Below are 24,724 nucleotides of genomic sequence, written 5' to 3'. Positions count from 1 at the left end.
TTTAAAATTTATGGTCAAGTCTTTGTTCATGTAGTTCAGCATCTTTTGTTAATCTTTTGCATTTAATAAAGCTAAAGCATCAGTATGAAGGCCAAAAGCTGATAGCTTACCCTCCATTTCTTGGGTCTAATCGGAAAGTGAACATTGAGAAGAAATACAGCATCTTTAAAATTTATGGTCGAGTCTTTGTTTATGTTCAGCATCTTTTGTTTCCATTATGTCGATCTTTTGCATTGTCGAGCAGAGAAAGATTAATAAAAGCTAAAGCATCAGTATGAAGGCCAAAAGCTGATAGCTTACCCTGCATTTCTTGGGTCCAATCGGAAAGTGAACATTGAGAAGAAATAATGCATCTTTAAAATTTATGTAGGTATAAATTCGGCTCAAATATTATAGCCTTCTGCACTTGTAAGAGCTCAACCATTTTGTATTCAGAATATATTATTTATGCTATTCTCACATGAAAAGTCTTGGCTGTGAAATTCTTGAAAGTAGAACAATACACAGTTATCTTCTAAGTACTTTTATCAAAGTAGAAAACGTGCAATAAACACGTTTTATTTTCAACAATATAAAAGTGATCTCAAATTACAGTACGTAGGTCACACAAGATAAATCGAAATTTCTTTGTAAGTTCCTGCTGCTCCTACTGCCCCAAAGTCCTCACTGGATTCACTGAAACCATCACGTGATGGCCTGCCGACGTCAAAACGATTATAATTAGTGATGACATATACCTTCACTTTCCCATATTTTTCTTCACCGAAGCATTGTTATGGTAAAATCACTATTTTCTCATAAAGAAAGCATTTAGTTTTGATGTATCACTCGATGAAAAATGTGAGAGCACTGCGTACAGAAACCTCCATTTGATCTATTATTGTGAGAATTGGACTAATGGGTAAATGATAGAAATTAATAAAACAGAAAAGGTATGTCAGATTACCAAACGCGTTAATTTTGATATCTACCACATTTAACTAATATTTGTTTATGAAAATGTTGATATATAAAAGAATATAGTTAATTTTATGGTTTGTATAGAAGAATAGTTGCTGTAAGTATGTGTTCTTAATGCAATTTCAAAAAATGTTTTAATGAAAAACAAATATTTGTAAAATTTGAATTTAATAAAAAACAAATATTTTAAAATGTATAAATAACTTTTATTTGGATTCTCTCTATGAAGTTCTTATTCCTTGACATGATTTTTAAGAGTTGGGAGTTACAAAAAGAAAATAATTTTTGTACTAAAAGCTTCTCTATATTGTTGGCACCTTAAATAAATAAAGAACCCAATAAAACCTTAGGAATGTATTGTATATATTTATTTCTAATTGATATACAAACTTTTAAAAAATATGTATAAAAGAATGTATTGTATATACAATCTAACACCAATAGCAATAATAATAAAAATTAAAATGAAGATTACTTTCAAAATGTAAGATTTAAATTAGAAAACAAAATGATACAAAAGTCATTCAGTGGAATTGCCAGCAGAAATAACCATTATTATAAAATTAATTATTAAAATTTATATTTTTTTTATTAAAACTTGATGTATTATCAAATAATCTTTTATATTAATAATTTATTTATCTAAATATATATAAAAAAAAAATGAATCACTTGCAGAGCACTTCATGTAATTACTAGTGTCTCCTAAGATTTAGATTGATGTAAGCTGGAAATAAAGAGCTACTGATTTTTTAGTAATCTTTTCGTATACACGAGTGCAAGAAGATTGTTTCTGCTAAGATGAAAGGAAAACATAAATAAGGTGGTAATTATAATTGAAAACATGAAACAATATATATAGATATCACATAATATCAACTAGGTCTCCAATTTCCAGGGCCATAATTCTTAAGAACCAGTACATGTTTTTCCTTCAATCTTTACTAGGAAGATTTAAATCAAAAGGAGGATCAAGGGAAACAAACCAACAAAAGAAAAAGAAAAGAAGAATCAATAGATATGGAAACATGGTAAAACACACAAGATATATATATATTGACCATCCGGTACTCAAGCAGGAGAGATCGAGGGAGCGATCTCTTCAGAAATATTCTTAAGGGTTTTTTCGCCTTCAAGTACAGCCACAACTTGAGACATTGTAGGCCTGAGAGAAGGTGATTGTTCGGTGCACATCATTGCCAAATTCAGAACAATGTTCGTTTGGATCCCGTCATAATTACGGCCCAACCTTGAGTCAACCAAGTCTCCTAGCGTTCCCCGCGCACGTAAATTAGCGGCCTGAAATTGTTTGAACTTGTAAGAAATATGCCCAAAAGGAATGTCATAACTATACACTTTTAATGTACAAAAAATACTAAAAATTGTTAATTAATCCCTTCTGATCATATTTTAGAAGAACAATAATCGATCCAGCTCTCACCGTATCTAGAAGAACAACAGTTTCTTCCTTTTCTCTGTACTCAGCATTATTTCTCCCACTAACGATTTCAAGGAGAAGGATCCCAAAACTGTAGACATCGGCTTTCGCTGTCATGGTTCTCCGGATTGCATACTCTGGTGACATGTATGAACTGAAAAGGCATTGAGAAATGATAGATCAAATAATATCAAATCGTAACTACGTGGAGATATTCAAAATATTTAGTTTAATTTAATTTATCCAAGTTGCTGTACAAATACAACCTATGTAATCCTTTTAAATCTATTCTTAAGCCTAAACTCGGTAAGAAAAAATAAAATTCCTAAGTTAAATAAGAATAAATAAATAAATAAATAATGAAAAGCTAACCCAATTTGGGTTAAATACTCTGGTGACATGTATGGATTGCTACAACAACGAAATCATAGTTTAAACTGGAACCCATTTTTTTCCATATAAAATGGTCAAGTCAATTTTTACTTACAGATCTCCTCCTCCTCCTCCTGCTGCCCTAACCGCAACATGTGGATCCTCCTCCTCGTAAAGCTTTGCCAATCCAAAATCTGATATTTTCGGATTACAACTTGCATCAAGCAGAATATTATTGGCTTTTATGTTTCTGTGTATTATTGGAGGATTCCTTTCATGAAGATACTTCAAACCCTTCGCTATTCCCTTGCATATTATAAATCTTTTCGGCCAATCAATTCGCACTGTGGAATTTGTACCTGGAAATCCCCAAGTCAATAGTCAGCAGTCTGCCATGTTCTGATTGTGAAAAAATAGTTGACTATTAATATGTAAGTGCAGTGCTTGAAAGATCAAACTATTCATTGAAAATTCTAAAGATTCAGAGCACTTGAAATATATTCCAAAATTTTTTAATTTTTTTTACTAAAAATAATTTTTTTTTTGTTTTTAGATCGTTTTCATGTGCTAATATCAAAAATAATTTTTTAAAAATAAAAAATATTATTTTAATAAATTTCTAAATAAAAATTACTTTAAACCATTATTATTATCATAATCTCATGCAGGATCGTACACTATACAAGTTAGGGATAATGTTGATAGAGAAAATTGAAGGTGAACATAAAACCATATAAACTTTAAAAATTAACATACAATCCATCCTAAATTCATTTAAATGTGACATTTTATTGATTATTTTTTAGATTCACTTTGAAAAATAAAACAAACACAAAAAATAAAATAAAAAAATAAAATTCATCATTCATTAAAAATAATAAATATATTCACCTGCTCCTTGTATCTATTTTTTTTTAATGAAGTACTGGAAAATAACTATAAAATATTATTAGATACTCTACTGCCAAAAAATTTCACATTAAATCGGTATATCAGCTGGACGTGTGTTGTAACCCATTTTTGGGTCCCCGCATAAAATACAAAAAAAATAAATAAATAAAAATCAAAATATTATCAAAAAATAATAATAGTGAAAAGAGGATGGTAAAGCGCCCAGAAAATGGTCAAAAATTGGTTGAGGAGGTTCAAAAATACAAAGATTGAAATTTGACAGTAAATCGTTGACCGGTGAGAGCCCTATTGATAAAGAAAATTTTATTTGAGGAAGAAATGTACAAATTAGATGTTTATGGACTCAATTAAATTTTATTGAAGGTTTAATTGAATTTATGGAGGGTTTGTTCGTAAGAAAAATTGATTTTTAAGTCAATTTGGGTTTTGATTGTAAGAAATTAAAGTTCTGGGGTCAAATTATAATTTTTAAGAGTTGATTTGGTCAAATCAGGGGCTTAATTGCATACATATTGAAGTCTGGTGGCCAATTAGGGACTCGATTGAAGAAATCCAAAATCAAGGACCATAGTGAAAAAAGCGCGCAAATTGAAGGGCTGATCTGAAATTGGACCCATTTTGGCGCCAATTTTCGTTTAAATGAAACGACGTGTTTTGGTCAAAACAACGTCGTTTCATGCATTTCACTGAAAAAAAAAAAAAAAAAGAGAGACACCATAAGCTTGCTTCTTTCCCTGGACACGCAGAGAACAAGGAAAGAAGAAGCATTTTTCCCCCCATTTTTTTCTCTCCTTTCTCTCTCCCAAAACCCAAAAAACCAACTACGACCTAACTTGTCCCTTCACTGACACCACCACGCCATCACGCCGAAAGATGCCCTACAGAGGTAGGGGCGGCTGCGCAGTAGCCGCCCCTATACCACTATGCCCTGCTCCATGGCAGAATAGGGCATGATGGCCCTCTCTCCCTCTGCCTATAAATACAAAGGGAGTGCGAGGGGAAAGAGGGGGGGAGAAGAGATTTAGAGAAGTTGAAAGTTTAGAGAAGTTGCATTGAGGAAGAGGAGAGGGAGAAGGGAGGCTGGAACGTTTTCGTTAGAAAGAAAAAGTGAGGGAGACCGAGAGAGAGATCGACAGTTATTAGAGAGAAAGAGAGGTGAGACCGAAGGAGTGAAACACCATGGAAGAGCAAGGGACCGAAAGTAGAAACTAGAGGGAAGAAAACAGAGGAGATGTTGAGAGGAGAGAAAGGTTTAGAGAGAAACAAACGCCTCCACCAGCAAACTTAAACAAAAAAAAAACGAAAAGGAAGCACGGAAGAATAGAGGAAGGAAGGGAAGGAAAAGAGGGGAGCTGAAAGTTGATAAAAAAAAACTGAGACCAGAAGAGGAAGACACAGACGTTAGTGTCGCTGCACCGTGGAGAAGAAGCACAGCCGCAGTCATCGGGCTTCCCAGTAGCTGCCACCGCCATCCTGCCACCATTAACGCTGCCAACGCCAGCAGAACTGAAGAAGAAGAAGAGGAGCAGAACAGAGAGAGTGAACAACGAAAGACAGAGAAGGGGCAAAGAAGAGAAACAGAGGAGACGGGAGAGAAGGAAAGAGAACAGCCGCTGCCTACATCGCCACCCCTGCTGCATCTGCTACCGCCAGCGTCGCCACAACTCCAGGTAACTTTCTCCCCTTCCCTGTCGTTTTACTTCAGCTTCATTTTGCATGCAGAACGTTTACGTTCTGCAGCAAAAGGAAGATTAATTAGCTAGTTACTGTGCACAATTATATTTTTGCTGGTTACTGTGCACAGCACAGTAACCAGCCCCTTTTAATTGCTTATGGGCTGGAACATCAGCCCAGCCCACGCGGCTGGGCTGAGTCCAGCCCACAGTATATGGGCCGGGTCAGGCCCAGCCCAGGATGGTGGGCCAGATTCGGCCCATTTTTTTTATTTTTTTAGAAAAATTCAAAAATATTTGTTTGTAATTTTACAAGTTTCCCGCGTATTTTTATGTCATTTTGATTAATATCAAGCAATATTTTTCATGTTATTAAAAATACAAAAATCCGATATTAAAATACCTGGTTTTCGTCAAAACTTCCAAAAAAAAAACTTGTTTTTTTTTAAAAATAAAAAATGTTTTTGTGCATACGGCCAAGTATCTCCATGCTAAAAAATCATATGGTGTTTTTCATACAAAAAAAAAAAAACAATGTTTTAGCATGCATTTTGGCTTTGATAACCAGTTTATTAGAGTCAAGAGAACATTGGCCAAAATTTCAAAAACAACAAAAATTTTATTTTGTTTGTCTTTTAGTATCCGGGGTACGATATTACATGTAATACATATTCCGGATATTAAATGTTTTTTTCAACGTTATAACGGTTAGGTTTTACCCCATTAAAGATAAGAACCTTCTTATTGAGGAGGGCTTTTCTTGAGTCTTAGATAAACAAGACCAACAAATAGAAAACACGACCAAACCTTAGATTTTGATCAGACAAATAAAACAATGCAGCTTACCTTAGGTAGGGTGTATTTGGGGTGCTAATACCTTCCCTTTACGCAACCAGTCTCCGTACCTGATCTCTGAGACCAGTTAGGGTTCCTAGTGACCATAATACTAGGTGGCGACTCCCATTCCATTTTTTTACCGCTAAGAGACAAAGAATTCCTTGTCTCCCCACATTTACCAGATATATATCCATACAATTGAGGGAGGACGATCGCCGCGACGCCGCACACGTGCGACAGAATGGCGACTCCACTGGGGACCTTGTGGATTAAGCATTGTTTTGTCTGATTTTTGTTGTTGGTTTTGTCCGTATTTTGTCATTAAGATGATTATTTTATTTACACGCTTTAATTTTTGTACATTTTTGTTCATACATTATATAGAATTGTTTCATGCATCATTCTTTTTATGTGAGAGTTTATACGAGAAAACTTTAGGTTAAGTGGGGGACTAGCAGCTTACCTTATGACTTTTAGTCAAGGTTTAAGTTTGTGTAAACCCCAACTCTTCGTTGAGTGCTTAGACTGGTAATGATTGGTCCATATGCCATCCCATTACCTACTGAGCCCCCATATTGCCTTCACGAGGGCGATCATTGGGACAGCAAGAGACCCTTTTAGAGACGAAATAGCCAACCCACCCTTGTCAAGCATAAAAGAATTAGAACCAGCCTTTAGGGTGTATGCTCCATTGTACATGTTTTGCATAATACATTAAACCTAACCATAAAGCATATTAGTTTCCAGGTCCTTTTTTAACGATAAGATGGCCATCATTACCAAATTTACTATTGTGGAATATGGGCAAAATTCTGAATTGTCACAACTATCAGAGGGAGACGGCTCTAGATGTAATGCAAGGAAGCTTCCAGTAGTCAAAGACCTGAATTGCATGGTAAATGAGATGGAGAGAATATTGGTTCATAGTCAGAACATTGATGAGGCGGCATTTTCCGTGAAGTATGGGCGACTGTTAGAAATTACGAAGATAGAAGTATTGAACCCAGCAATCAAAGCACTGATTAACTTTTGGGATCCTGATTACAGATGTTTTTCCTTTGGAAATGTGGATTTGTGTCCCACTGTAGAGGAGTATGGAATGTTGATGGAGTTTCCCAAACACCTGCACAAGGTTTATTTCCCTTTGAGAAGTGACAAGGTAATTCCCGAATTGTCAAAATTGCTGAAAATTCCATACCTGAGCAGATTTTTAGAGAAGAATGCCAGCGGTTTGAAGTGGAAATTTCTGGAGGTTGAACTAGAAAGAAAAAAATCACAATATGGATCGATGCTAGAAAGAGACAGGTTAATCGCTCTGGGGATATATGGTCTTGTATTATTTCCAAGCTTAACAGGGGTCATAAGCCTAGAAGCTGCTGCTGCATTTGTGGAATATGAAAATACTCATGTCAACCCTATAACTGCCATATTAGCTGAGACCTTCCTGACCCTCAACCATTTCAGGAAGACTGGGAAAGGCGCAATGAGATGTTATACTCAGTTATTATACATCTGGATGGTAAGCCATATTGAAACCAAAAGGCCGATCTTTAATAATTTTTGGTGGTTTAACCAAAAACCCTTGAAGTTAGTAGAAGAAGAAGAATGGGGAAGCTTGGGCGATCAAGGTTGGATGAAAAAACTGCAAGAGTTACCTAGTAGCAACTTTAGTTGGAAAGCCTCTTGGGTCAAAGCTGTTGATGTCTTAGTAAGTTGTGGACAAAAATGTTGGGTACCTTTAGTTGGGATCACAGGTTATGTCAGTTATGCTCCGGCCCTGGTGATAAGACAATTAGGCGGCATACAACACATCCCAAGAACTGTGGGACTCGCTGAATTTTCCGGGTTTTTCAAGGATCAATCCGCGCTAGAAGTTCTTGAAACTATCAAACAAGATTGGGGCCGCTTGACTTTAATTCAAAAGGAGTCTGAAAGGTTGAGAGACCCCAACTCAAGTGAAGGATACGAAAAGTGGAGGAATTTGACCCCGACTGCTGCTCCTAGAATGCCATGTTCTGAAGACGGGCCTTCACGAATTATAGAAGGGTCATTCAAAAGAAAAAAGGTCAGTAATGAGGAGGACCTTATGGGGCAATTAGAAAGGCTCCAAATAGAATTGGGAAAGAATAAGGTAGATAAAACAACATTAGAAATGATGATGATGGAGGGAGACAAAAGCAGAGTATTTCTAAACGAACAACTCGAATCTAGAGATGCAAAAATAATGATGTTGGAGCTGCAACTAAGCAAAGGAAAGGCTGTAATGGAAGAGTCTGAGAAAGAGAGGGGAACACTGATTTTGGATTGGATGCAGAGCAGCTCTGAATTGGAAGCATTAAAGGCCGACTTCAAAGACTATCAAAAAAATGCTGAATACAATCAAGATAAATTCTTGCACGTTCAAGCAGAGTTGATGGACCGAATCGAGAAGTATGATGAGTTAAACAAGAAATGTGTGATGGTAGAAAGTCGGCTAGCCGAATTGCAAGAGTTCGAAAGAAAGGGGAAGGAAGAGGAGGTTGTTAAAGCAGATTTGGCAACCAAGAAAAATGAAATTAGGATGTTGAAAGCGAAACTTGACAGAGAACGGGAAAAGGTAAAACAGTTGACCGAAAAGTTGGAAGCTTGAGAAAAACATAAAGAACAGATCGACACCAACAACAATACCTTGAATCGGAACAACATGTTGCTTATGGAGAAGATGGCCAAAGTAGATGAGCAAATGGATGAAGCTGCCATTCATGCACGGATTATTAGAGCCAATGCCCGAAGGGTGGGGAGGGACATCTTTCGTTATCGACAAAGCTTGGCTGAGACTGACGTCTTCTTAGAAAAGATTGAGAATCGAGGCTTTGCTTTCCTACCAGTGGCTAGAAATATGGATGAAGAGGAAGATTGATGTTTTGTTTTTTTTCTTTTTGTTGTATCCTCTTTTCTTTTTGTATCCTCTTTTCAAGAGATGTATTAGCCAATATTATTAATGAAAAGGGGCTTTGACCCATCTTTTGTGAAATATCTCTTATAGAGTAGGGGTAAGTCTACCAAAGCAACAATTTGAGCAAAACTACCCCTGATAAGGAACGTGACAAAGGAATCCATACCCATTACGCAAGCAAAATGTTGGCCATCGATCGTTTTTGAAAAAAAAAAAAAAAACAAACAAACAAGCTCACATTACATATGCATCATGCATTGTTCTTTATCATACATTCATTTACATTTTCCCATGCACTCCAGATCGTGAAACATAGGTCCCCCATCCAAGGTCCACTATACTAGGCTAAGATCAAGAATGGAGAACGAAGAGAGGGCCGTCCTAGAATCCCGCTACCAAAGTGAATTGGAATCCGTGAGAAATGAAGTTTCACGGATGACCAATCTGCTTGAGCAACTTCTAAGAGCCAAGAACGGGGAGGGAACGTCTACCCAACCACCAATCGGAGCACCGCCAGTTCATGTCCCTGGGGTATCTCAAAACTTGGGGGCAGATTCAGTAACGGAGCAGCACTTTACACCTGCCATTCCCATCCAGCCCACTCAAGCTCACATCACTGTAGATTTAACAGCGGATGGGCCTTCCGATAATAGGTCCACTGGTTTTATGAACGATGATAAGATATCCGCTTTGGAAGAGAGGTTAAGAGCAGTTGAGGGAAATGATTGTTTTGACCCCATGCGAGCTTCTGAAGTATGCTTGGTACCAAACATCATGGTACCAAAAGATTTTAGGATACCAGAGTTTATAAAGTACACTGGGTTGGAATGCCCAAACACTCACCTTCGATCCTATTGCAACAAGATGGCTGAGGTGATCAATGATGATAAGTTGTTGATCTACTTTTTCCAAGACAGTCTAGCAGGATCTGCACTAAGCTGGTACATGAGGTTGGATAATGCCAAAATCAAGAAATGGAAGGATTTGGTGGAGGCTTTCCTTAAGCAGTACAAGTTCAACTTGGAAATTGCTCCGGATCGAACGAGCCTTATGTCAATGGAAAAGAGAAGCCAAGAGTCAGTAAGGGCTTATGCGCAAAGATGGAGGGATGAGGCAACACATGTGCAACCCCCTTTGATAGAGACAGAGATGGTGACTTTGTTCGCCAATACGTTTAAGGCACCTTACTACGAGCATTTAATGGGTAGCTCATCTCAGCATTTCTATGATGTTGTACGTGTGGCAGAAAGAATAGAGCAAGGGATTAAAGCAGGGCGTATAGTGGAGCCTTTAGAGAAGAAAGGTTTTATTGGAAGAAAAAGGGAAGGTGATGTTAACAACTTGGAAGGCGGGTACAAAGGCAAAAAAGTAAATTACCAAAACCCACAAATGCCTACCCATCAATTCGCCAACATGAACTTTACCAAACCTTTTAACACCAATCGAACAAATCACCAGCCAAACAACCAAAACAACCACCAAAGGCCATATGCAGGATACACTTCGGAGCAACTGCCTCCATTACCCATGCCTTTAAAGGACTTGTACGCTAAATTACTGAGTATTGGGCACATAGCTCCGATCCTTCTACCACCAATCCAACCGCCTTTTCCCATATGGTACAAACCAGAATTAACTTGCGAATACCACGCTGGTAATCCGGGGCACGGAATTGAAACCTGTTACGCCTTTAAAAGGAGGTTGTTAGAGCTTATCAAGAGGGGGTGGGTATCTTTCGAAGACATGCCCAACATCAATTCAAATCCATTGCCTAATCATGCCACAATTAATAGTGGAGTGGGCATGATAGAAGTTGGGAATCAAGGCAAGGCATTGAAGGTGTCCATGAAGAAGTTGTACGACATGTTGGTGCAATCAGGATTTCTAGAGATAAAGGTTGAAAGCCATTTGGAGGGATGTGACTATTGTGAGTTTCATGGTAGAGAGGGACATCATATTGAGGAGTGCATCGAGTTTCGCAAGAGGATTGCGAAAATGATGATAAAGGGAGAGTTGAGGATCGAACCCCTAGAGGGCAGTCGTGAGGTGAGTATGATGGAAGGTCAAGATAAGACGTTAGGAGTATGTAGGGTCCAACCAACAGTTAATGGGCCTCCAAAGTTAATCTTGGCTAAACCTTCCTACACAAAAGGAAATCACAATGCCATGCCTTATAATTATGGTTATGCCTCCAACATTCAAACCCCTCTTCCTTTGTTCCAAAATGAGATCAGTGGGTTAACTCGGAGTGGCCGGTGCTTCACGCCCGAGGAGTTGAAGAAAGCAAAAGGCAAAGAAGTGGTAGATCTTGACAAAGCACTAGAAGTTAATAAGCCAGTAACTGAAGAGGAGTCAAATGAATTTTTGAAGTTGATAAAGCATAGCGAATATTGCATAGTAGATCAACTAAAAAAGACTCCAGCAAGGATTTCCCTTATGTCTTTGATACTCAGCTCAGAGCCGCATCAAAATGCTTTGCAAAAGGTATTGAATGAGGCGTATGTGCCCCAAGACATTGAACAGAAAACCATGGAGCATCTGGTGGGGAGAATCCATGCAACTAATTACCTGTACTTCACAGCTGATGAGCTTGATGCTGAAGGTACCGGACATAACAAGCCCTTATACATTACTGTTAGGTGCAAGGATTGCCTCATAGGAAAGGTGCTCGTCGATAATGGCTCAGCTCTTAACGTGTTGCCAAAGCACATGCTAGAAGAAATGCCAATTGATGAATCTCATATGAAGCCAAGTACTATGATGGCCAGAGCATATGACGACTCACCTAGGCCAATAATTGGGACTTTAGAAGTGGAGCTATATGTGGGGCCACAAATGTTCTTGGTGACCTTTCAAGTTATGGATATCCACCCTTCCTATAGTATGTTGTTAGGAAGACCTTGGATTCATGCGGCTGGGGCGGTAACTTCATCATTACACCAATGCTTGAAGTATATCATGAATGGGATGTTGGTAACTGTCAAAGCTGAGGAGACAGTATCCATGATGAAGAATGTGGCCATTCCTTTCATCGAGGCGGAGGATCGCAAGGATAACAATATCCACGCTTTTGAGATTGTGAACACTGACTGGGTGCCTGAGAACACAGTACTAAGAAGGCCAATGATCTCAAAAGCAGCAAGGATGGCAGCTCAATGCTTCTTGGAACGCGAGATCCCATTTCAGTATAACCCTATCACTGGGGTACCAGAAAGGGTTAATTCGATAAAGATGAAAGGTGTTGATCAAAGATTTGGGCTGGGGTATAAACCTAAAAAGGTGGATCATCGGTGGGCTGCTGATCGAAGAAGGGAAAGAAGAATGGCTAGGATTGAAGGAAGAGAGCCTGAAGAAGAAAAGCTGGAAATCCCTCCCCTTAGAGTGTCGTTCCCAAAAGCTGCATATGTAATGCAACCCGTTGAAAGAACAGAAAGCCTTGGTCAAGAACTGTCAAATATGAGCATAAACACCTTGGAGGAGAATAAGGTGGAAGAAGGTGGCATGAAGAGGGTAGCGGAAAAGAAAGATGAAGCACTACCACAACTAACTATCCACACTTTGGAAGAAGTCTCTGCTAAGACCTTTGTACGAAAGCTGGCCGAAGGCGAGAAGTTTCAAAACTGGGTGACTCAAGAAGCGCAGTAGTATTTAAAATGTAAACCAACTTTGTTTGCCTTAACATGCTTTTGTCATTGCTTTTGTTTGCTTTATTTTCCCTGGTTGACAATCGAGGCTCATGATGTCAATCAGATTTTGTCGTTGTCTTTGAGCCCACCTTTGATTTAAATAATGAGATCATGCGTTTTCCAAATTTACCTCTTTATTCGTGCATTTACACCAAACACTTTCCGCTTTCAGGAACCCTGAAAGTGGATCTTCCACAACATCACATACACTTAGCATCAAGAATGAATGGCCAAACTTTAACGAACATGTGATCACTATGGAAGAAGAAGAATGGGATGAAAGCAATATTAGGGAATTTACAAAGTTAGTACAGCAACATGAACAAACTTGGGAACCAGCTACAGAAGAACTAGAAACCATAAACGTGGGTAGCGATCAGATTAAAAGAGAGTTGAAAATAGGGACCTTAATCGCTCCTGAGGAAAGAGCAGAGGTAATTGCCCTATTACAAGAATATGCAGATGTTTTTGCTTGGTCTTACGAGGATATGCCTGGTTTGGATAGAAATATTGTCGTACATAAGATACCGCTGGAGGAGGGTTGTAAACCAGTCAAACAAAAGTTGAGGAGAGCCCACCCTGATATTTGGATCAAAGTTAAGGCGGAACTTGAAAAACAGTGGAATGCAGGCTTTCTAGAAGTAGTCAAATATCCACAATGGGTATCCAACATTGTTGTCGTACCAAAGAAAGAAGGAAAGATTAGAGTTTGTGTGGACTTCCGGAATTTGAACAAAGCTAGCCCCAAAGATGATTTTCCTCTGCCACATATAGATGTTTTGGTCGACAATGCTGCACGCAGTTCTACATATTCCTTTATGGATGGTTTCTCGGGATACAACCAGATAAAGATGGCTCTAGAAGATAAGGCGAAAACAACTTTTGTTACACCATGGGGAACCTATTGCTACAAGGTTATGCCATTTGGTCTGAAGAATGCAGGAGCCACCTATCAAAGAGCCATGGTGACTCTGTTCCATGATATGATGCATAAAGAAATTGAGGTGTATGTAGATGATATGATTGCCAAGTCCAAGAGGGGAGAAGATCATGTGAAGGTTCTGAGAAAGTTATTTGAGCGTTTAAGGAAGTACGAACTAAAGCTCAACCCTGCAAAATGTTCATTTGGAGTTAAGTCTGGAAAGCTGCTAGGATTTGTGGTAAGTGACAAAGGTATAGAGGTGGATCCTGATAAAGTGAAGGCCATCCAATCCATGCCATCCCCAAAGACGGAGAAGGAGGTGAGGGGATTCTTGGGAAGATTGAACTATATTGCCAGATTTATAGCTCAACTAACCACAACATGTGAACCTGTCTTCCGGCTACTAAGGAAAAAGAATCCTGGGATTTGGAATGAGGAGTGTGAGGAGGCATTCAATAAAATCAAGCAATATTTACAAAGTCCGCCTTTACTTGTTCCTCCTGTATCAGGAAGGCCTTTAATACTGTATCTGACAGTGACTGAAACAGCTATGGGATGTGTATTGGGTCAGCATAATGAAACCGGAAGGAAAGAAAGGGCTATTTATTACCTAAGTAAGAAGTTCACCGAATGTGAGTCTAGATACACGGTGATAGAAAAACTCTGTTGTGCATTGGTATGGGCGACAAAAAGATTACGACATTACATGTTGTATCATACCACTTTGTTGATTTCAAAGGTGGATCCACTAAGGTACATCTGTGACAAGCCCTATCTCTCAAGCCGAATTGCAAGGTGGCAGGTTTTGTTGTCAGAATATGACATAGTATATATGACAAGAAAAGCCGTGAAGGGGAGCGCGATTGCCGACCACCTGGCTGATAATGCTATTGAAGATTATGAGCCATTGGATTTTGATTTCCCTGATGAAAATGTATTAACAATAGCGGGAGAAGAAGAGAAGACAGATTGGTGGACCATGTTTTTTGATGGAGCAGTGAATGTTTATGGTAATGGGGCCGGCGCGGTGATAATCTCTCCTGACCAGAAGCAGTATCCGGTTTCAGTTAAATTGTATTTTGAATGCACCAATAATACAGCTGAATATGAGGCTTGTATCCTGGGTTTAGAAGCTGCGTTAGAGCTGAAGATCAGAAAGATAGATGTATATGGTGACTCAATGTTGATTATCTGTCAAGTGAAGGGAGAATGGCAAACCAAGGAAGAAAAGTTGAGGCCGTACCAGGAATATTTATCTGCACTGTCAGAAGAATTCGAAGAGATAAGATTCACCCATCTAGGAAGAGAAGGGAACCATTTTGCGGATGCTTTGGCCACGTTGGCTGCTATGGCTACGATTGATCTTGGGCATAAGGTACATCCTGTACACATAGACATCAGAAATAACCCAGCTTACTATTGCTCGATTGAAGGAGAGGTAGATGGAAAGCCTTGGTACTACGATATCAAGAATTTTATGCAAAATCAGGAATATCCAGTGGGAGCTTCGAAGATGGATAAGAAAACCCTAAGAAGGCTGGCCATGGATTTCTACCTCGACGGAGAGATTCTGTATAAAAGATCATTTGACGGAACCTTGCTAAGGTGTTTGAATGAGACAGATGCTAAAAATACTTTACGGGAGGTACATGAAGGGATTTGCTCAACTCATGCTAACGGGCATATGGTAGTAAGGAAAATACAAAGGGCTGGTTATTTCTGGATGACACTAGAGAAAGACTGCATCGACTATGTAAGGAAATGTCACAAATGTCAAGTGCATAGTGATAAGGTCAATGCGCCTCCGACTCCTTTGATTAATCTAGCATCTCCTTGGCCATTTGCAATGTGGGGGATTGATGTGATTGGACCTGTTAACCCAAAAGCTAGCAATGGGCATAGATTCATACTCGTAGCCATTGACTACTTCACGAAATGGGTAGAAGCCAGTTCATACGCCCATGTAACACAGAAAGTGGTGAAGAGGTTTATAGAAAAAGACTTGATTTGTCGTTATGGTCCACCAGAAAAGATAGTGACCGATAATGCACAGAATTTCAACGGCAAAATGATTGTGGAGCTCTGTACCAAATGGAAAATCAAGCATTCAAATTCCTCACCATACAGGCCCAAGATGAATGGTGCCGTGGAAGCAGCCAACAAAAACATCAAGAAAATTATCCAGAAAATGGTAGTCACTTACAAGGATTGGCATGAGATGTTGTCGTTCGCTCTCCATGCATATCGCACTGCAGTAAGGACCTCAACAGGAACTACTCCGTATGCTCTGGTATATGGAATGGAGGCGGTAATGCCTTTGGAAGTAGAAATCCCTTCGTTGAGGGTGTTGATGGATTCCGAATTAGAAGAGGCTGAATGGGCCAAAGTAAGATATGAGCAGTTAAACCTGATCAGTGAAAAGAGGTTGGCTGCAATCTGTCATCATCAACTCTACCAGAAAAGGATGGCCAAGACATATGACAAGAAGGTTAGACCTCGCGTGTTCCAAGAAGGAGATCTAGTGCTGAAGAAACTATTGTCTTTACCAGGAGAAGATCAAAGCAAATGGGCCCCAAATTATGAAGGTCCTTATATAGTAAAGAAGGCTTTCTCAGGAGGAGCTCTAAAGTTGTCGAGAATGGATGGAGAAGATCTAGCTAGACCTGTGAATTCTGACTCTGTAAAGAGATATTATGTCTAATGTGTTCAGTTTCTCCCAAAATGAATAAAGTGAAGTTTGGCCATGATTTCTTTGTGTAAAGAACCCCTTTTTCATTGCATGGATCTCACAGCACTTAATTTGTTTATTTTCAAAAAAAAATCTTGGAAGATTTGGCTTTGCGCATGATTACAAGGAATGTATCATAAAATGCTCAAAGATGAAGTTTAAGCATTTCCCGTTAAGAGATGACCAAACCAAACAAACCCCAAAGCTAACCCTGCGATAAAACCTTGCCCCTGATATCGTTTTATGGATAAATGGTTAGTTAATCATCTTTGTAATCACTCGCATGTTTTTCTTTCGAGATAAGAACAAGGTTTATCAATCTTAACAATGTGCGTCTTGAAATGAGGAAAGGCCATCTTTGTCATCCCTTCACTTTTTAAAGATTTCATCCTTTGTAGTCCCCATTTGAGCCGAATTGAGTTTTTTTTTTTTTTTCCTTATGAAAACCTGACTAAGACCACACCCCGCATTGGGGGTAATGAGAGATCTTTTGTTAGAAAAGATGAAAACAATTGTAGGAAAAAGAAAGGGATAAAGAATGGAAGCCCAACATTTGAGAAGAAGATAAGAAGAAAAGAGAGAAGGAATTTGAGCAAAATTAAAATAAAAAAAAAAAGGAAGAAGAAGAAGACTTGGATCTTTGAAAGTCAAAACCCAACACTTGGGGGCATTAAAAAAAAAAAAAGAGAAAGGGGAAAAAAGGAATAAAGAAAGAAGATGATGGTTTGATAATGCTTTAAGACTGAGATGAGGATCCTTAAACAAGCTTCTCCAAACGCAACCTATGAGACAGTTTCACAAAGAACAAAAGATAGAAGAAGAGTGGTCCTAAGTCTTTAAACCCTCAAACACTGTTGAGCCTTAAAGCATCCTTTTCTTTCATAACCCATAGACGTAGCCTACATTACAAGCCTTTAGAAGTCCTTTCTGATCAAGCGCGCATAACTTGGGTTAATAAACGATGGTCTTATAACTCACAGGATTTAACAAATGAGTGATAATCCGCTTTTGTCCATGCAAGAAAAAGGCTAATATGAGACATTTCCCTTTTCTACACAACCTTTACAAATAATTACTTAAAACCTGTTGAAAAGATTAAACAGAAGGTCACCTTTGAAAAAAACCAACCTAAAGACAAACCGCATTCCAGAAACCAATAAAACCCTCAATGGGAATTGCTTAAAAGAGTTTTCGATGCGTATGTTGAAAGTTTCAGTTGTCATGAACAAATTCAAGTCTTTTAAAGATTCTTTTTGAGGAAGGATTTCTTTTGTGCTGGAACGAAAACTAAAAAGCCCTTAATTTGAGAAAGACAAATTAAAGCTTTGACAAGAGCGTGATAAAAAGCAAGGGAAATTCATGCATTTTTGGAAAAGGGTCACCTAAAGGAAAAGGTCGGGGATTTCTTCCCTAAAAAGTGATGGGTAGAAGAAACATCATAGGAAATGGATCCAGCATGTCATTTCGAGCACGTGAACAAGATCGTGTTAAGAGAGAGTTTCAGAAAATTAAAGGAAGTGATGGGACCTATGTTTCCAAACCAGGTAAGGGTGCATACATAAGCATTGCATCAAACATTTTTGTTGATTTGTTACAGGAAAAATCCTTAATATAGTCCAGCAAGATTAGGGACAAAGAAAGAATCTTTGAGTTGATGAACAACAAAGAATCATTGTTTAGACCCTGGAACGAGAGGAAGATGAGATAAACCCTAACATTAGGGAAATCTCGAAGAAATAAGAAGATCAATGAAGAAGAGTCTTCAATTCGAACCCTATCATCGTGAAGAAGAAACATTTTTGGTTAAAGGGGATTGCCAGAAGGGATCTCAGTTTAGCCACAACATGAAGATTTTAGCTTTGGTTGAAGGGGATCGGCGAAGGGATCTCAGTTCAGCTCAACTGCAAATGATTTTGGTTCTGGTTAGAGGGGATTGGCGAAAGGAATCTCAGTCTATCCTAACCACACAGGTTTTTTTGGTTCTGGTTAAAGGGGATCGGCGAAGGGATCTCAGTTTAGCCTAACTACAAAGGATTTTGGTTCTAGTTGAAGGGGATCGGCGAAGGGATCTCAGTTCAGCTTAACCACACAGATTTTGGTTCTAGTTAAAGGGGATCGGCGAAGGGATCTCAGTTTAGCTTAACCACACATAGATTTTGGTTCTGGTTGGAGGGGATCGGCGAAGGGATCTCAGTTCAGCCTAACCACAGAGGATTTTGGTTCTGGTTAGAGGGGATTGGCGAAAGGAATCTCAGTCTATCCTAACCATAGAGGATTTTGGCTCTGGTTAGAGGGGATCGGCGAAGGGATCTCAGTCTAGCCTAGCCACGAAGAGACTTTGGTTATGGTTAAAGGGGATCGGCGAAGGGATCTTAGTTTAACCTAACTGCAAAGGATTTTGGTTCTGGTTAGAGGGGATTGGCGAAAGGAATCTCAGTCTATACTAACCATACAGGAGTTTTGGTTCTGCTTAGAGGGTATTGGCGAAAGGAATCTCAGTCTATCCTAACCGCACACAGGGATTTTGGTTCTGGTTGAAGGGGAGGCGAAGAGGTCTCAGTTCAGCCCAACCACACAGATTTTGGTTCTGGTTAGAGGGGATTGGCGAAAGGAATCTCAGTCTATCCTAACCATACAATAGTTTTGGTTCTGGTTAAAGGGGATCGGCGAAGGGATCTCAGTTTAGCCCAACCACACACAGGACTTAGGGTCCGGTTGAAGTTTTAGGTCAACCAAATTTTGAGAAGACCAGTTTCGGAAGATCAATTTTGTTTATCTTTACAACACTTACTACGCAAAATCTTTGCTCCGTAAGCATTGTAAAGAGGGGGCAACTGTTGTAACCCATTTTTGGGTCCCCGCATAAAATACAAAAAAAATAAATAAATAAAAATCAAAATATTATCAAAAAATAATAATAGTGAAAAGAGGATGGTAAAGCGCCCAGAAAATGGTCAAAAATTGGTTGAGGAGGTTCAAAAATACAAAGATTGAAATTTGACAGTAAATCGTTGACCGGTGAGAGCCCTATTGATAAAGAAAATTTTATTTGAGGAAGAAATGTACAAATTAGATGTTTATGGACTCAATTAAATTTTATTGAAGGTTTAATTGAATTTATGGAGGGTTTGTTCGTAAGAAAAATTGATTTTTAAGTCAATTTGGGTTTTGATTGTAAGAAATTAAAGTTCTGGGGTCAAATTATAATTTTTAAGAGTTGATTTGGTCAAATCAGGGGCTTAATTGCATACATATTGAAGTCTGGTGGCCAATTAGGGACTCGATTGAAGAAATCCAAAATCAAGGTCCATAGTGAAAAAAGCGCGCAAATTGAAGGGCTGATCTGATATTGGACCCATTTTGGCGCCAGTTTTCGTTTAAATGAAACGACGTGTTTTGGTCAAAACAACGTCGTTTCATGCATTTCACTGAAAAAAAAAAAAAAAAGAGAGACACCATAAGCTTGCTTCTTTCCCTGGACACGCAGAGAACAAGGAAAGAAGAAGCATTTTTCCCCTCATTTTTTTCTCTCCTTTCTCTCTCCCAAAACCCAAAAAACCAACTACGACCTAACTTATCCCTTCACTGACACCACCACGCCATCACGCCGAAAGATGCCCTACAGAGGTAGGGGCGGCTGCGCAGTAGCCGCCCCTATACCACTATGCCCTGCTCCATGGCAGAATAGGGCATGGTGGCCCTCTCTCCCTCTGCCTATAAATACAAAGGGAGTGCGAGGGGAAAGAGGGGGGGAGAAGAGATTTAGAGAAGTTGAAAGTTTAGAGAAGTTGCATTGAGGAAGAGGAGAGGGAGAAGGGAGGCTGGAACGTTTTCGTTAGAAAGAAAAAGTGAGGGAGACCGAGAGAGAGATCGACAGTTATTAGAGAGAAAGAGAGGTGAGACCGAAGGAGTGAAACACCATGGAAGAGCAAGGGACCGAAAGTAGAAACTAGAGGGAAGAAAACAGAGGAGATGTTGAGAGGAGAGAAAGGTTTAGAGAGAAACAAACGCCTCCACCAGCAAACTTAAACAAAAAAAAAAACGAAAAGGAAGCACGGAAGAATAGAGGAAGGAAGGGAAGGAAAAGAGGGGAGCTGAAAGTTGATAAAAAAAAAACTGAGACCAGAAGAGGAAGACACAGACGTTAGTGTCGCTGCACCGTGGAGAAGAAGCACAGCCGCAGTCATCGGGCTTCCCAGTAGCTGCCACCGCCATCCTGCCACCATTAACGCTGCCAACGCCAGCAGAACTGAAGAAGAAGAAGAGGAGCAGAACAGAGAGAGTGAACAACGAAAGACAGAGAAGGGGCAAAGAAGAGAAACAGAGGAGACGGGAGAGAAGGAAAGAGAACAGCCGCTGCCTACATCGCCACCCCTGCTGCATCTGCTACCGCCAGCGTCGCCACAACTCCAGGTAACTTTCTCCCCTTCCCTGTCGTTTTACTTCAGCTTCATTTTGCATGCAGAACGTTTACGTTCTGCAGCAAAAGGAAGATTAATTAGCTAGTTACTGTGCTGTGCACAGTAACTAGCTAATTATACTTTTGCTGGTTACTGTGCACAGCACAGTAACCAGCCCCTTTTAATTGCTTATGGGCTGGAACATCAGCCCAGCCCACGCGGCTGGGCTGAGTCCAGCCCACAGTATATGGGCCGGGTCAGGCCCAGCCCAGGATGGTGGGCCAGATTCGGCCCATTTTTTTTTATTTTTTTAGAAAAATTCAAAAATATTTGTTTGTAATTTTACAAGTTTCCCGCGTATTTTTATGTCATTTTGATTAATATCAAGCAATATTTTTCATGTTATTAAAAATACAAAAATCCGATATTAAAATACCTGGTTTTCGTCAAAACTTCCAAAAAAAAAACTTGTTTTTTTTAAAAAATAAAAAATGTTTTTGTGCATACGGCCAAGTATCTCCATGCTAAAAAATCATATGGTGTTTTTCATACAAAAAAAAAAACAATGTTTTAGCATGCATTTTGGCTTTGATAACCAGTTTATTAGAGTCAAGAGAACATTGGTCAAAATTTCAAAAACAACAAAAATTTTATTTTGTTTGTCTTTTAGTATCCGGGGTACGATATTACATGTAATACATATTCCGGATATTAAATGTTTTTTTCAACGTTATAACGGTTAGGTTTTACCCCATTAAAGATAAGAACCTTCTTATTGAGGAGGGCTTTTCTTGAGTCTTAGATAAACAAGACCAACAAATAGAAAACACGACCAAACCTTAGATTTTGATCAGACAAATAAAACAATGCAGCTTACCTTAGGTAGGGTGTATTTGGGGTGCTAATACCTTCCCTTTACGCAACCAGTCTCCGTACCTGATCTCTGAGACCAGTTAGGGTTCCTAGTGACCATAATACTAGGTGGCGACTCCCATTCCATTTTTTTACCGCTAAGAGACAAAGAATTCCTTGTCTCCCCACATTTACCAGATATATATCCATACAATTGAGGGAGGACGATCGCCGCGACGCCGCACACGTGCGACAACGTGTAATACTTATTTTAAAAAAAACATTATTCTTTAACTCAAAAGTGTCAAAAGTTTTTCTTAATGGACCATGACTTTGTGTATAAACACTTTATTTTTATCTTTTCTAGTATATTTACTGTTCATATTTACCAAATTAGAAGCAATATTTGTAAATGCCAAAATGGATCGATACTGAGAGATAAAGGAAATTACCAAATAAAACTTGTCCGAGCGAGCCAACTTCCATGAATTCGTAGATGAGTAAATGTAGGTGCCTTCTTGAATAAACATAAAGCAATTTAACAATGTTGTCGTGTTTCAACTCCTTGGCTTTCTTGACATAAACTTCAGTTGCTATTTCACCGACTGCATTTGATTCAGCGAATAGCTTCTTCACTGCTACAGTCAGATCTTGCAATATTTGAGCCTGCAGTTATGCCAAATCAAAGTGAAGAAAGGTTAAAGAACATAAAAGTTATTGCTTAAAAGAAAAAAAATTAAGGAACAAGAGATTTGCTTTACCCTGTATACTATCCCAGAACGTCCGCTACCAAGCTCCATCTTGGGACTAAATTTTTTTGTTGCATCAATGATCTGCTTAAGGGTGAAAGTTCTTTCTCCAATCTTCACTGTGGTTTCTATATGTTCCAATAACACATGGGTTAAGTGGATCAAACCACAATTATTTAAGAATTATTCAGACAGAGAATAGATTATGTACATAGATTTTCTTCACTTCGTGTTTACCTCGCAATTCTCTGTCTCCTATCCAGCCCATTCTCCACATGAAGGCCAACAACAGCAGCAGAAACAAAATACAGCCTACTGCAATCAACGCAATTTCCCAACCATGCAGTTTTCTGGGAACTTGGGGTATTGAATATATTTAGTCAAGCAGACGTCTACGGCTTGACACAATGAAGATATTGCATTGGGAAGAAACTACTAAAGCTAAGGCTGCTGCACTGATAAGTTAGAACACGTTGAATACTAAAGCTGTTATACTAAGCATGACAGGCAGTTATATTCAGTTATATTCTGTTGCAAAGTTTGTTATTTTATAACTGATTCTGTTATTATACTAAAAGTAGTACTATAAATATTGTATCAATTAATTCAATGAATAAGAAGAATTCAGTTTACACCTTCATATTCAATATGGTATCAGAGCATTCTCTCTGAATTTTATTTCCGCACCTTCAAGTTTCTTCATCTTCTTCATTTTTCTTTTCTGCATTCTTTCTCTTTCTTTTCTGGCAATGACTGAAACTACCTCAGAAATGGATCCTTCCAATCCTTTCTTTCTGCATCATGGTGACAGTCCTGGAGCCATGATTGTTTCAAAGCAGCTCAATGGTGAAAATTATAACTCATGGAAGAGGGCAATGATGATGGCTTTATCAACCAAGAACAAACTCAATTTTGTTAATGGTACCCTGCCTAAACCATCCAATCTGTCTGACACTCAAGGATTGGCATGGATTCGCTGCAACAATATGGTTCTCTCGTGGATATTGAATTCTATTTCAACAGAGATTGCCAACAGCATCATCTACATTGATGATGCATCTGACATATGGAATGATCTTCAGGAAAGGTTCTCTCAACATAATGGACCACGCATTTTTCAGCTCCAGAAGTCCATATCATACCTGTCACAAGAAAATAATTCTGTAAGTACATATTTTACTGCTATGAAAGGATTATGGGATGAGTTAGGAAATCATCAACCAATTCCTACATGCACATTTGGAGCATTGAAGACTATTCTATCCTATCATCATCAGCAGCATGTTTATCAATTCCTCATGGGATTGAACGAGAATTATTCACATATTCGAGGATAAATTTTGCTGATTGATCCACTGCCATCTATCAACAAAGTTTTTTCACTTATCGTTCAAGAGGAGAGGCAACGTATGATTTCCTCTTCCAGTACTTCTTTCAATCAAAACACCACTGCATTACTTACTAGGACAATACCTCCAACTCGTTTTGCTGGAAACCGATCCTTCTATCCCCGCAAGGATCGATCTATATGCTCTCATTGTGGTGTTCATGGCCATACTATCGAAAAGTGCTACAGAATTCATGGATTTCCACCTGGTTACAAGTTTACCAAAGGAAAGAATGTACCTCACAGTGTAAATCAGGTTTCTGAAACCACTGCCCCTCAGCTGCCTATTACCTATGCACAATGTCAGCAACTCATGGAGATGTTCAAACCATCCATCTCAGAACTTGAATCTTCTGTCAATCAAGTTTCCTCATCTGCCAATCTAGAATCAGAAATTCCTATTCAAGGTGATACTTCAATCACTATGAACCGAGCAGGTACTCTTTTCAATATATCCCAACTCTCTAATCTAGATCCAAAACATTCTGTTTTTGCGTCTGCCTTGTCGCTCACTCATTCAACTCCTTTCACAAATTCTATCAAAGCTCCTTGGATAATTGATACTGGAGCTACAGATCATATGATCTGTTCCACATCATTTTTCACACATATTACTTCTGTTGTTTCTAAAACAGTAAGATTGCCTAATGGACAACATGCTTCAGTTACTCACATCGGTACCATTAAGATTTCAGACTCTTTTATCTTAAACGATGTGCTTTGCATTCCTTCTTTTTCTTTCAATTTGATATCTGTCAGCAAGCTCATTCAAACCTTACAATGCTGTGTCATTTTCTTACCTAAATTCTGTTTTGTTCAGACCCTTACAAGCTGGAGAACGATTGGTGTGGGTAAAGAAGCTGGAGGTTTATA

The 24,724-nt window shown here is 38.8% G+C and overlaps 1 protein-coding gene across 1 annotated transcript; it reads right to left on the bottom strand.

Moving 5' to 3' along the window:
* Positions 1-1,790: 1,790 nt before the first annotated feature.
* On the bottom strand, positions 1,791-22,824 carry LOC133677654 (probable LRR receptor-like serine/threonine-protein kinase At1g53440). The gene is made up of 6 exons (XM_062099772.1): positions 22,702-22,824; positions 22,477-22,592; positions 22,168-22,381; positions 2,886-3,129; positions 2,402-2,552; positions 1,791-2,259 (listed from the first exon to the last, which is right to left on the bottom strand). Exons 1-6 carry the CDS (start codon positions 22,739-22,741, stop codon positions 2,032-2,034), a joined length of 993 nt encoding a protein of 330 aa, XP_061955756.1. The 5' UTR covers positions 22,742-22,824; the 3' UTR covers positions 1,791-2,031.
* Between the last annotated feature and the right edge of the window lie 1,900 nt (positions 22,825-24,724).

This window comes from Populus nigra, chromosome 17, assembly GCF_951802175.1.
Source record: "Populus nigra chromosome 17, ddPopNigr1.1, whole genome shotgun sequence".
NCBI lineage: Eukaryota > Viridiplantae > Streptophyta > Magnoliopsida > Malpighiales > Salicaceae > Populus > Populus nigra.
Note: the sequence above shows the minus strand (reverse complement) of the source record. Positions and strands in the feature narration are given on the sequence as shown.

Bases quoted from the DNA above. Each gene is read 5' to 3' on its own strand.
- LOC133677654 (XM_062099772.1), bottom strand. From the start codon at position 22,741: ATGTGGAGAATGGGCTGGATAGGAGACAGAGAATTGCGAG. The intron at 22,382-22,476 runs GTAAAGCAAATC...GCATAACTGCAG, and splicing joins GTTCTGGGATAGTATACAGG to GCTCAAATATTGCAAGATCT. The intron at 3,130-22,167 runs GTAATTTCCTTT...GGGGATTTCCAG, and splicing joins GCTCGGACAAGTTTTATTTG to GTACAAATTCCACAGTGCGA.